The 14,141-nt window shown below is 39.9% G+C and overlaps 1 protein-coding gene across 1 annotated transcript in view; it reads right to left on the bottom strand.

The window, feature by feature from the left end:
- Window positions 1-1,226: 1,226 nt before the first annotated feature.
- The window catches only part of relt (RELT TNF receptor), a 75,347-nt gene continuing 62,432 nt past the window's right edge, over window positions 1,227-14,141 (bottom strand). The window contains exons 9-11 of the mRNA XM_060826817.1: window positions 8,158-8,376; window positions 6,143-6,308; window positions 1,227-1,907 (exon numbers count right to left, since the gene is read on the bottom strand). Of these exons, the coding sequence (XP_060682800.1) occupies window positions 1,896-1,907; window positions 6,143-6,308; window positions 8,158-8,376 (397 nt within the window). The 3' untranslated portion in view covers window positions 1,227-1,895. The remainder of the gene's footprint in view (window positions 1,908-6,142; window positions 6,309-8,157; window positions 8,377-14,141) is intronic.

Raw genomic sequence — 14,141 nt, 5'->3', positions numbered from 1 at the left:
TGGAAAAAATGCCACATAAGTCACCCAATGCAACCATCTTTTATTGGACAATGTAAGTTGATTTTTAATGTTCTCAAGTTTCAAAGGATAGTCTAGTTAGTTCCACACTATAGTTACCACTACTTTAAAAACAGAATTTTCTTTGAAGAAAGAAGAATTGTTATGTTTACATTCACCAACGCAATTTCCCAGAATCAGTGGAAACAATTCTGCTTTGGTATTGTGGGATCCACCCAATTCCACTTGCAGTGATTCAGGGTTATAATGTCATACAATTCTATTTTTATTTAATAGTTGGTTTGTATCATAATTCTTGTTTTGGGCTGGTGGTGTAGCCATCACAATTATCTCTTCACAGCTCAAGGCTTATGTCAGGTGGGTTATGTCTGCATCTCTGGCTAGAACCTCCTCACGACTGACATGGAACCGCAAACTGATGAAACAACATGTCATGATCATTCCAATGCTGGGTGTCACCTTATATTACCTCTTCTGTGCAAGACACGGGTAACTGAATGTCTCCAGCTGATAAATCTTCACTACAGTTAGGATTCAGGCAAAATACTTTGCATTGACTCCTACTGATATGGTGTCATACCACCATTCTGTAACATCAATTGTACATAGGGATAAACCAAAAGTACCACACCTGTTGTCATAAGCAATATGTGTGCCTTCTAGTCTTATAGTTTAGCAAAGACTCTTTTCCTTCTTTCCCCTTCTCAGAAGTTAGCATTTTACAGTGAAAACACAATGAACTCGACGCAAGTCTAAACAGATTGCAGATCTGCACTTCGTGAAATGCCAGCTTCCGATTGAGGGAACACAGCTGTTGTAACATTCAACAGAAGTCACGCTCTTGACAGCTAGTAGTGAGTTAGCAACAAAGAGGTGTGCACTGTCAATATACAGGAAACTCCAAATTGAAAAATGGTTTTAAAAACCCTCTGTTTTAGAAAGAGGGAAAATGACATACGAGATACGCTACATAGCAACAATCTACTTGTGAAGGTAGCTACTACGCATTTTTAATTATATCTTTAAAAAGATACATTATTGCTTTGATATATTACAACCCTTTTTTAATTGTATAATTTACAGAGAAATACTTTTCCTATGATTTATGCCAATACCTTGAGAGGGTTTGAAAAATAGTATTTTATATTAAAAAGAAATTAGTTAATGGTGACTCTCCTTTAATCAGTAGTTGAACATATACTGTGAAAATTCAAAATTCTGTCTTGTGTTGGTTGTCGAATTAAAACACATTTTTAAAAAATAAGAATTAATTACAATTTCTCTTGTTTCTCATTACTATCATTACAACGTTTAGGTCATAAAAATAGCAAGCCTTAACCTTATTCACTGTGTGGCTCAGTAGTACAGTAGGAAGCATTTTAGATTCAGTTCCACAAGATGGCTCTGTTTGCCCTCAAACGGCAAGTTTTTAAAAAAAATGGACATGCAACTTTGTCATCAAGTGGATCCTCCATGCAAAGTAAAAAACCTGACAAACCACAGCTTTCAGTGAAGCTTTCAAGTTTGTAACTTTAGTGTTCTCCAAGGGACAAATTAAAGAGTTTAAAAAGGACATACAAAGGATGTAAACTAACAGGCAGTGCGTAGTGTTTCAGAGGTTGGATATTTCAGCTGAGATTGTCCTTGGAGACTCAACTTTAAAAATGAGTTGTGCTCATCTTTACACTGGGCTTTATTTGCAAGTTCCCAGCCAGCATATGGATTAATCCTACATCCTCTCATTTTGCCACATATAGTATAGAACATTTGGGAGAAGATTTTATGTTTGATAATCTTCGAACAAGAGATGTACATCCCACTGGTGCTTCAACTGACATTCAAGTGCCTTGCGAATCTCTTCACCATCTGCAACAAAGTCAGTCACCAACCTATTTAAAAAAAGAAAGGCATTTTAAAATTTAATTGATAACAATAATCTTTAAGACTATTATCACTAATTTATGGACCAGATCCCCTTTGAATTGCTTTTATGTTTCAGTTAGACTGGTCACCTGCTGAAGCTGTGAAGGATGCTTTTTGTGTCTTTGAATTGAACCTGGGTAGCTTCCTGCCACAGTTAGTTTGATGAAAACACCACAGAATTCAGAACAAAGTCATGTTTATTTCTGCAAAATATAATTCACTTTCAACATGCAGCTTGTTCTTCCTCACTTTAGATATTCCATGTAAGTACAATGGCAGACAAAAAGTGTTGATCACTTTCCAATTGTCTATTTTGAATACTTGACCATTTGTTAATCTTGATATCAATTAGTTTGGGGTTAAAGTTACTGTTGAAATTCTAAAGACAGCAAGTTAATGGGAGAGGCCCCAAACTCTCAAAACTATTTCTAGCTGCTGCGTACACTTTGAATGGTTAGCATTGTGAGAGAAAAACATTTTGCAATAACAACCAGCTGACCTTAATTCCTTAAAATGGAATGAGAGGTCCAATATTGTAAGAAAAGTAAGATAAATTGCAGTTTGTTTTTAAAAAATGTAAGCCAATATAGTAAGGATTAAGCAATCTTTCACCATGATTTCCCATTTCAGACAACTTAAGCAGCATTAAATATTTCCATATCCTTAACAGACAGTGATAACAGGCATAAAATGTATATCAATATTTCATAACAAATTATTTTGGAGGTCAGTTAGCTCAGTTGGCTGGATGGCTGGTGTGTGTGATGCAGAGTAACACTAACAGCGTGGGTTAGATTCCCACACCAGCTGAGGTTAAACTGAGGGACACTCCTTCTCAACCTCTCCCCTTGCTTGAGATGTGGTGATCCTCAAGTTAAATCACCCACCAATCGTCTCTCTGTCTCTCTAATGAGAGTGCAGCCATATGTTCTGGTGAGACTTTGGTGACTTTACTTCTCAGGGAAAGCATTCAGTGTGAGCTATTATTTTAGAAACAATATTTAACTAAATTCCTAAAAGTAGCCACACTTTTGCAAGGACCTATGTTTGATTGTCATTAAAGTGTACATTGACAGCACATGGTCAAAGCACATATATCTTTAAAAACCTGTGCAGTTTTGGGAGGGTGATAGTGGACCTGAGTTTTCTCATTAACATTCAGAGAAACTTTCACAACACTTTCTCTCAGCAGTAAGTAATTACCTCAGGAAGGATTTGCTGTGAATTAGGACCCTGGTATTGGAATCAAAAGGGGATGCTGAGTCTGCATTATGCTGGAAACAGCCTCCTAACTTGATTTTCCATGGAACAGCCAACTAACAACCAGAGGCCATATTTGTCACCCAGTTCATGATGATGGGCTGGATTTTGATGCTGGAGAACCAATAAGGGCTCCTGAAGACCCTCCTCCTTTGGGAAGGCAATGGTCTGATGGCATTTTGCTAGACTAGCGAATTTGAGACCCAGGTAATGTTCTGGGACCTGGGTTCAAATCATGCCATGGCAGATGGTGGAATTTGAATTCAATAAAAGTCTGGAATTAGGAGTTGAATGATGACCATGAAACCAGTGTCGATTGTCAGGAAAAACACATCTGGTTTACGACTGTCTTTTAGAAAGGATACTGCCATTCTTACCTGATGTAGCCTACATGTAACTCCAGATCCACAGCAAAGGGTTGACTCTCAACTGCCCTCTGGTAGTTAAGGATGGGCAGTGAATACTGGCCTAGCCAGTGACACCAAAATCCTGTGAATGAATGTAAAAGATCCCAAGACTGGAGCTGGCCCACCATAGAAGGATCAGGGCAGGACAGGAATCTCAAAATTGGGGCATCCTCTCAGCACTTTCAAATATGTTACAAATAAAAATGGCCACCATAGCCAGACTGGTGGTCGTAAAGGTGGGTGGGTGGATAGTGGTCGTGGTGGGTTGGTGAGGTAGGGATGACGTTATTTGAGTGAACTGCTCCCATTTGGAAGGGTTCCTGGTTTCACTGGCCACACTTTGACCAAATTGAGTAATCTGTCTCCCATACAGAAAAATTGTGGTTGGCCAGGTGAAGAGCCTGTCAATCATTTCAATTGCTAACCGCTGCCTATGGGAAGATATTTTTCTGTCAGGCCACCTCCAATCCTGCTTCCAGAGCAATTTGAAAATCTGGCCCCTCATTTCCCATTTGTCTGACCCCATCAGCTAAATATAAATGAAACGATAAACTTATGTGAGTCAATAAATTGCTTGGATTATGGAAAAAATAGGTAAGCAAAGCAATTTGCCATGACAGAGTCTAAACTGCATTATTGAACTCATTGCATTCCCTGTTCTACTCTCCATTTATTTAAATGGTGCTGCTTTGTGGGCAAAAACATGCTTGTTCTGTTTTTACTACTAATTTGAGAAGTGCACTCCACAATTGGTCAATACTTTCACTAACGTCACTCTGTTTTTTCCCAGATTGTTAATTTAGTTTGGGCCGCTTGAATTGCTGTGGCATCAATACCACAACATTCAAATTTATGGGACATGCGCAGGAAATTGGGATTAGTGCACCTTTCTTCGTACTAATATCGGTGCAGACCTGATGGGCTGAAGGGCTTCTACTGCAATGTGTGAATCTATGATTCTTTTGTTTACTTCCCAGAGCTAAAAACCAATGGCATTCCCATTATAAAGGGTTCCATTTTACATCAGCTTCATTAAACTAATGAAAGTGGCGATCACTGGATACAATCTGAGATCATACAATCTACTTAATTAAAATGCTATAGTTTACAAGGCTTGAAAATTGATGACAGAACTCTTTGCTCAAGTGGATATGAAAACAAGTGACAAAATAGAACTAGATATTAAATGGAGAAACCAGCAAGATTTAGGACAAAAATGACGACTTCAGCACTGATTTTTTTTTTAATCTGGGTGTTGCTTGCTGGCCCAGCATTTATTGCCTTACTCCAATTATCCATGGAAAGTGCCCTTGCTGTTTTCTCTGAGAGTCAGCCCTTATCAAAAAGATTCAGTGCTCATGCAGTGAATACTTAATTTAGAAAATTATATTTATATCCCATCTGACATCAATAACGGATTTCTCTGTGGTTTTCTTGATATGTTTGTGGGTCAAGATTATTTCTGGCGATGGTTAATAGTTGAAATTTGTCTGCAAAAGAATTTAAGCTTGGCAAAGTAATTTTCTTTCTATCAATTTGGGCTTGGCAGTGTAGTGATTACATAACTACAGTAGTATTGCGGAGAACACAGACTGAATTTTCCTGACACTGTGGACAATGGGGTTGGAAGCAGAAGAACCACAAAATTAGCATGGAGTTGCTGTCTCTGGAGAGAGCTTCCTGGCTCAGGAAGGGAAGGATCTGGCAACCTGCTCCAGTGAAGCAAGTAATTACACCAATCCAGGGCCCAGTTAGGGCTGTCTTCCAACAGAAACAGGATCTTCCCCAACCTCAGAGTATCTCCCACACTCCCATAATTTGCAACTTCCTTAAGTAGCAGACTGCCAGCATGCGGCTCCCTATCTCAGTACAGTCCCTGCCAAGACATAAGCCAGTCATGTGGAAGATTTCCTTCTCCACATCACAGGACATACCTGCTGTGAGCCTCTTCAGTTTAACAATTGCTGAGGCATTGGAGTAGTTAATTTCCTATCCTTCTCAGTAGCATTTATCTCTCTTTATGAATAACTTCCATGTATATCTTTCAGATGCAGCAATCAATATCAGATGTGTACAGAAGTCCAGGTCAACCTTTTGCTTCTTACTTAAAAGCAATTCTATCTTTAGCCAATGGTTTTGATTTTTTTTTCACAGTTCCATTTATGTACTCTTACAGGTCTTATCCTGTACCTTGCACTTTTGCATATTAAAAATAAACTAAGACATGCATTTGCAAATTAAATGGTGCAAAAATGCTGAGCCTCCAGTGAGGTTGCTAGAAGCATAATAAAAGTTTGCCTGGCTGATCAAATCACACAATCAAGAATGGTTACAGTACATATAGAGGCCTTTCCGCCCATTGTATCTTTGCTGCCTCTCTGCAAACACAGTCCAGATTCTTTAAAATGCGACAGGGTGAAGAGCTGTTCAAAGTCATAGGTTGAAATCAAAGAGTCAGAGACACAAAGTTGGATATTTAATCCAGACTTGCACTTAGCTGGAACCCAAGCAGCACAGAGTTTCTCAGTTCTTACCTCTTGCTGATCTTTTGGGCATTTTATAAAGACACTGCCCAGCAGAGATTTACGATCCACGGGCTCATTACACGATGTTTCGATTGAATCAGAGCCATTTAACGCAGGTAGGACTTGCTCATCGATTAAATTCTGCTTCTGCTCAGGAATTTGAGCCACACGGAATCTGTTACAGAAACATTGAAAATGCAGAAGTGTTATTGTGAAAAATTAACTAACGTCCAGTACCACTTTGATTGAGGTTATTCTAGAATTCTGTTCATCAAACATCTAAACAAATACAATGATCTACTTTATTTACATGCAGGAAGTCTTATTCTTGGTGTGTAAAGTTTGTTTTCTGCAAACACAGAATGATCCAATTCCAAGCACAAGGTGAAAGCTCATCATCTAAATAAAAGCAAAATACTGCGAGGGCTGGAAATCTAAAATAAAAACAGAAAATGCTGAAGAAACTTAGCAGATCAGGCAGCATCTGGAAATAGATTGCTATTCCCTCAGTATTGCTGGGTCAAAGTCCAGAAACTCCAAATGGCATTGTGAGTCTACCAAAACAAAATGGACTGCAGCGGTTCTAAAAGGCAACTCATCATTACCTTCTAAGGATGGACAATAAAGACCAAATTTTTTAAAAGATAACATACCAGTAGCATTAGTGAGAGCAATGTCCACTAGCGGAAACTGCAGTCAGACAACTATGGATGAGAATTTTTCAAGTATTTGAAGGCCATTGAGGATTTGAGTGTAAGCATTCAAGAAACCATGGACAACCTGGGTAAGGGAGGTTACTCCTTCAGGTCCAATGGGTAAAACATATCAGATTGGCCACTTAATATGGGTGTCTCAGGTTGCAAGTTAAGTGCCTGCCTTAATTGCCCACTTAAGTGCCTCAATTGGTAGTCAGATTGTCAAATGTCATTCCCATCACTGGTATAATTACAATGGTGTTAGCAGCAGGCAGAGTGCCCACTGGATTTAACATGACCTCTCCCTACCCTCAAACCCACTGACTGAAGAACGTAAAATCCAAACCATAAAATGGGAAACTCCCTGATCAGTGACATATTAGTCTGACAACTTTCCATAACAGAAATACAACTTACACTGAGTCTGAGTAGGTATTCTTTTGAAATTGATGCCTTTGGAGGAAGGTGATTATTTTGAGATGAGTTTTAGAAACTTGTATATATGTTTCAGGAAGAAGAAAGATGAATGAATTAATTTGTATATAATCCAAGTTATGTATGTCCAATACTTCACTCTTTTTTATATTCTGTCCAACTTCAAGTATTTCTTGATATTGGGATGCAGTGTTAATGTAAGTAATTCCAAATAGACAGTACATATCCTTTTTTTTAAGATTGGATTATCTATAGTCTGGAAACAGGCCGTTTGGTCCAACAAGTCCACACTGACCCACCGAAGAGTAACCCACCCAGACCCATTTCCCTCTGACTAATGCACCTAACACTTTGGGCAATTTATCATTGCCAGTTCACCTAACCTGCACATCTTTGGATTGTGGGAGTAAACGGGAGCAAACCCACGCAGACACGGGGAGAACATACAAACTCCACACAGACAGTCACCCGGGTCTCTGCCACTGTGAGGCAGCTGTGTGTGTGTGTGTGTGTGTGTGTGTGTGTGTGTGTACACAAGGAGAGTAGCCGACTCCTGTGAAAACATACCTCAACTAGAAACAGTGACTTCAGGAAAGAAAGGAGTCAGCTGGTGAGAGAAGAGGTGCAGAAATAGGATATATCTAATTAACAAAACCTAACAAGCGCAAGAGAACTTGCTGAAGAATTATTGGAGTCATGTGGAGCATCAACACTAACACAGACCAGTGCAGCCAAGTGGCCTGTTTCTGTGCTGTAAAATTCAGGTCCACATAACACACCAATTGTACTTCCACTGTGAAATAACGTATTAATCTTCGTGCTGGAGAGAAATCACACATTTTCTCCAAAACCAATGCAATCAGAAGATAGTATTCACAGCAGCAAGCTGCTTACCTGCCAATAGATAAGATGGTGATCTCACCAGACCTACTATTCCGCGTTCCCATCCTGACAGGTTTTGTGGCATTCCGTACTGTTGGATTCTTCAGAAGCTCCGGCCACTTCTTTTGACTGCAGCGGGTACAGCTGGATCCCAGCAGGGTTGCTGAGGTCTGCACAGTGTGAACATGATGGTGTTTGCAGAGTTTGGGAAAGGTTAACAAGGGAGCAAACCTGGGGACAAAGTAATGAGGAGGGGAAAACCATTAGTTATACCAGTAAATTCTAATAGCTTGGGCACTGAACACTGAGGTAGGTAGACTGGGGTAACGTTGAGGCTAGAGAAGGGATCTCTTGAATAAATCCTACTGATAATAACCACTGTGCCAAAAGAACATTGGGATTTTATAAGATATAAATCTGTATGTATGTAAATGTGAAATGCTTGCCTCCTATTGCATCACTTGCTGGTAAACCCCTCTAATGTATATGGGCCAATTTCAACCTAACTTGCCAGGATGATACTTTTGGATTGAGGGGCATGTTGGTGTTGGGATTTAATAGTTGGGAGGGGGAGGGGGGGTGGTGGAGGGGGTTGTTTTCTAGCCAGGAATCCTGTAACCCTCCTCTTGTATCCCTGCTGACAATACAATGTGATCTAATTTGATACTCAGACACATTCTAACCATCTTTAACCACAGGATCCAAGAAGGGGTAAAAGGCTATCCATAGTATGTGGGAATGTAAATGAGATCAGATCAGCCATTAATCTTATTGAATGATGGAATAGGCTCGAGGGGCCGAACAGATTATTTTTGCTCCTGATTTACATGTATGTATGATTTTACATCATATATCTAAAACTTTCTTCCAAATTTAATTTGCTTTTTCCTCATATTTAATTTGTTGCATTGCATGTTATGACCTGGTAAGGGAACATTACAGGCAGCACACAGAAACCAGAGATGATGATTGATTGATTAACTGATTGATTGATTTATTGTTGTCACATGAACAATATACAGTGAAAAGTATTGTTTTGCGTGCTATACAGGCAGATCGTACCATACAAACTACATCAAAGTAGCAGAATGGAGTGCAGAATACAGTGTTACAGCCGCAGGGAAAGTGCAGAGAGACAGAGGGAGATCAGAATTAACAATGAGAGGTCCATTCAAAAATCTGATGAAGAGGCTAGAACAAGAAGGCAAGAGTCTGACAGAAAGCCACAAGTGTTATTAGCAAGAAACAAAGGTTTCTGATTCTCTTTATAATGGGAGTCAGATGTAGCAGCTCTGAAATATGTGAATATTGCGGTGCAACAAAGTGGACAAACAGCAGACACCTTCAATATTTTGCACAAATGGACAAGTACAATTGTCATCTTCCATTGTGCCACCTGAACCATTATATGTTCATTGGGCTACATGAACAAAATCAAAACTTTTTTTTTGAAAAACATCAGAAAATAAAGTATTTAAGCAGCACTGCCAAGAAATCTCTACTTTGGCTCAAGAAGAAAGAAATACCGAAGTGGTCATTGAGTATTTAAAGGTACAAAACAAAGACTGGAAAAGCAGACGTGACAGTGGAAATGTACAGGTGTTTCTTTTAACACTGATAAAATATTCAGAATATTAACAAACATTGAGGAAAGAGGTATAAATATAGATATCAATGCTGACAATTGAGAGTAGTACTGAGGGTGCAGAAAATGATTTGAAATCATATACTAAAAACTAAATCTAATCAAACTACAAACAAGCCAAATTGACAGTAAATTCATGGTGATTTTGCTTTGGTCAAATAATGCTTATAAGCATAATAATTGTGAGAATATATTTGTATTTCATATTTGCAAGGTTAAGATTAGATTAGATTAGATTCTCAACAGTGTGGAAACAGGCCCTTCGGCCCAACCAGTCCACACCGACCCTCCGAAGAGTAACCCACCCAGACCCATTTTCCCTCTGACTAGTGCACCTAACATCATGGGCAATTTAGGATGGCCAATTCACCTGACCTGCACATCTTTGGATTGTGGGAGGAAACCGGAGCACCCGGAGGAAACGCATGCAGACACAGGGAGAATGTACAAACTCGACACAGACAGTCATCTGAGGCTGGAATCGATCCTGGGATCTTGGTGCTGTGAGGCAGCAGTGCTAACCACTGTGTGGATGGAGGCAAATGAATTGAATGAAATCAGTTGGATACAATAAATGCTTCTAATAAATGACTTCATAGAAACATTTTTGTGGTCTGATATTCTTATCCAATTCAATCCATGTGTTCACACAATGACTATTTCAGACTATTAGTTCATAAGAAAAATTCCTTTACCTTACCCTTTTTAAATCGAATGTTTAACCTACACCTTTTAGTTCCTCAAAACAGGATAGGTTTTCCAGCTTGTCAGTTACTATTGACCAATTTAATTTTGCAGTGTATGAGCATTTCGGTATTTTGAATTTGATCAATGAAAAAAGGTGATTACTACATAGGATATAAGAACTAGGAGCAGGAGTAGGTAATTCAGCCGCTCAAGACCACTCCACCATTTGATGTAATCACGGCTGATCTCACCTTGACCTCAACTGCACTTTCCTGACAGCTCTCCATAGCCCTTTAATCCATTACTATCTCATCAATTTGCTCTATGTCCTAGCGTCCACTGCACTCTGGATAGTGAATTCCCCGGATTCAGGATCTGTTGAGAGAAGTAATTTCTCTTCATCTGAATTTTAAGTCCATTACCCCTTCTCCTAAAACTCTGACCTCTCATTCTAGATTGTCCCACAAGAGCACACATCCTCTTCACGTCTATGCTGTCAATCCCCTTTTGCATACTTTAGTTTGAACTCCTCTCATTCTTCAAAACTCTGCACCAATAAGTTATCAATAAACGTAACAGACACAAGTGAAAACCAGGGCTAGACATACAAATGACTTGAGTTCTGAACAGGGAAAAGACTCAACAACATTCATGTCAATGATTCAGTACAGAAGGACCAGCCAAGAACAGGACAGTAATTTGCAGAAAGATTTCACTGAATAAGCAAGGACAATGTCTCACTAGCAAGAACTGATGTGAAATGAAATTGATATAAAGAAATATGATTAACAATTTCTTGTCTTTCTGCAGTCATAAAATGACTCATTGATTACAAATCTACTAAACTGCAGTTTAGATCCATTTGACTCACTAAGTCTGCACTGACTCTCCAAACAGCATCCCACCCAGACCCACTCCTCCACCCTGAATTACCATTCCTAATCCACCTAGCCTAAACACATCTCTAGATACTACAAGGCAATTTAGCATGGCCTTTCCATCTAACCTGCATATCATTGGACTGTGGGAGGAAACTGGAGCACCCAGCGGAAACCCACACTGACACGGGGACAACGTGTAGACTGCACACAGTCATCTGAGGGTGCAACTGAACCTGAGTTCCTAGTGCTACGAGGCACTGAGTGGCTAACCACTGAGCCACCCCAAATAAGAGAGAATAAAACAACATAAAATAAGAGGGAAAAGACTTGAATGTGGATCTGACAAAAACATTTGTAAGACAGGATGATCCCAGGTCAAGTTTTTGATTGGTCTGTATTGATTACATCATCAAGTCAGTTGCTGAAGAACTGTCTGAAGTCAACTGACTGATTATCCACATGGCTTTGGATTTCAAGTCAATTTTCAGACAAAGGGGAAAGCATTTAAGATGGGGAACAACATGTTGTTATCAATGACCGACAATAGGATTTAAGAGCTGAATGGTCAAACTGCTGAGGGAATTGTCTTTAAATTAATAGGACACCGGGAAAAACTGCCACGGGAATCTTTATACACAAAATCCTTACACACAAAAATTCTTTTAGTGGATTGTTCAGAAACACCCAGCAACTAATGATAATGAATGGAAATAGAGTCCATCACTGCACGCTCCACCTAAGTCAAGTGCATCTGCATGCAGTAATACATACAGGTGGCTGGCTGCCAGCCATCAAATATAATTTTCCATTCTCCAAGTAACTCACACACCCGTGCTCTGTGCCAAGGTCACCAGAGATACATGGACTGCAAACCATCCAGGTTGTGGTGTGACTGGATGGTTGGTTTACATGTTCAATAATTCATCGCCAAAATGCTGCTACTGACTTTATAGACAACAACCCTGCTTGAATGAACGGGGTTTGAAAGCAAAACAAGCATTTTTTAAAAATCAACTATTTCATGAAGAAGAAATCGGGGTCTCAATTGCCTGGATGTTTGTAACATGTTGCAAACTCAGGCCCGGTGAGTGGGGGAGTTCTGCTTCGAATTCAGATTGAGCTATAAAGTTTCACTAGGTGAAAGTGAGGACTGCAGATGCTGGAGATTAGAGTTGAGAGCGTGGTGCTGGAAAAGCAGAGCAGGTCAGGCAGCATCCGAGGAGTAGGAGAGTGACGTTTCAGGCAAAAGCTCTTCCTGATGATGGGCTTTTGCTTGAAATGTCGTCTCTCCTGCTCCTTGAATGTTGCCTGACCTGCTGTGTTTTTCCAGCACCACACTCTCGACTATAAAGTTTCATTGTGACCTAACAGATGCTTTTTTGTCTGTTCGCACCAACTCCAAGGATTCCTGCTGAGTGTGTGATGGGATGGAATGGTACAGCTCACATATAGGATGTTTGGGGCGGGGTGTTAAGGTCATTGTAGTTGGTCATCAGCCAGTTTCTTGAATCTAATGTGTGTAGCCAACAAGGATCTGAAAACTTGACAGGTTAAAGCTGAGATAGCAGCTTTCTTTTCTGTAATTAAAGATTTAGACAACCATTTGCAGTGGCTCCACACCAACCTCTTATTTTCCCATTTATTATTTGATACACTAGGCCTACACACTATCTAAAGTTTGAGTTTGAAAAGAGCACGATTTGAAACTCTGGAAGTTTCCATGCTGTAAAGTGGGCAGCATAAAATCAACATTGCAAACAATACTATGAATGCTGCTTATCAAGTGAGGAAGAATTCATGAATTTAGCATTCCAAGCCTGGTGATTATTTAGGTAGATGAACACTTAAACATTTGGAAAACTATTCACTATTACAAGGTGGGCACTTCAAGTATTTCAAATGGTTAATCTCTTCTGAACAGAATAGCTGCTTATGTTACCATTGGGAATGTTTTTGTTTACCAGAACCGTTCCTGGTTGCTTTCGTTGACTGACGCACACCAGATGAGATTATTCTGAGATCAGTGGAGTGCAGCAAATGTGGCAGTAAACCCAGACAGTTCAGACTCTGGGAAGGAAGTTATCCAGATGTTGCTGCCCTTGGCTAATACAGACCCAGGAAAATCTCCCCTCAATGAAGGAGCCAGGCCAACACATATTCAACAGAGAAAGGACCTTCCATTACAGGGTGTAGAATACAAAGTCAAGCAAAACTTGAGAAAAGTGGTTTCATTTCTGCTTCCCGTTCCATTTTGTGTTTTATAAAGCAGTTGAGAAGCAGCTTATTTAACAGCTGTCTCACCATGACAACATAAGCCACAGTGCTTACACATACAGGCATTGAGGGACTGCAGTCATCACTTCCAGTAAAAGATATTTCAATCAGTTTGCAGAAGCAGTTGACCTATAAAGTTTTATAGAAATAAACTTTCCTAAAGGCCATGAATATTAGTGTTGGGAAATCAAAAAACATTCTTGGGGATGCAAGATGGCGGCGACCCAGCAAGTCTGAGTCTACAGTGCTCCTCCCAAGACTTGGTCAAAGTGGGTCACCCACCCCCACCACACTCACCAAATCATTTAAAATAGCTGTTTAATTTAATTAAACAATTTAATCTTCAGTAAAAATGACTAAAGGGAAGGGAGCCCGCAGCTCTCAGCAAGCAGGAACCCCTCCCCCACCCTCTCCAGCTGCAACAGAGGCGTCTGCAGCCACCCCAGGGGACTTAGCTACAGTGGCGAGCCTCGTGGAAATCATCTCCAAACTGGATGCGAAGATTGACG

The sequence above is a fragment of the Hemiscyllium ocellatum genome, chromosome 6 (assembly GCF_020745735.1).
Source record: "Hemiscyllium ocellatum isolate sHemOce1 chromosome 6, sHemOce1.pat.X.cur, whole genome shotgun sequence".
NCBI lineage: Eukaryota > Metazoa > Chordata > Chondrichthyes > Orectolobiformes > Hemiscylliidae > Hemiscyllium > Hemiscyllium ocellatum.
This window is presented reverse-complemented; position numbering and strand designations above follow the sequence as displayed.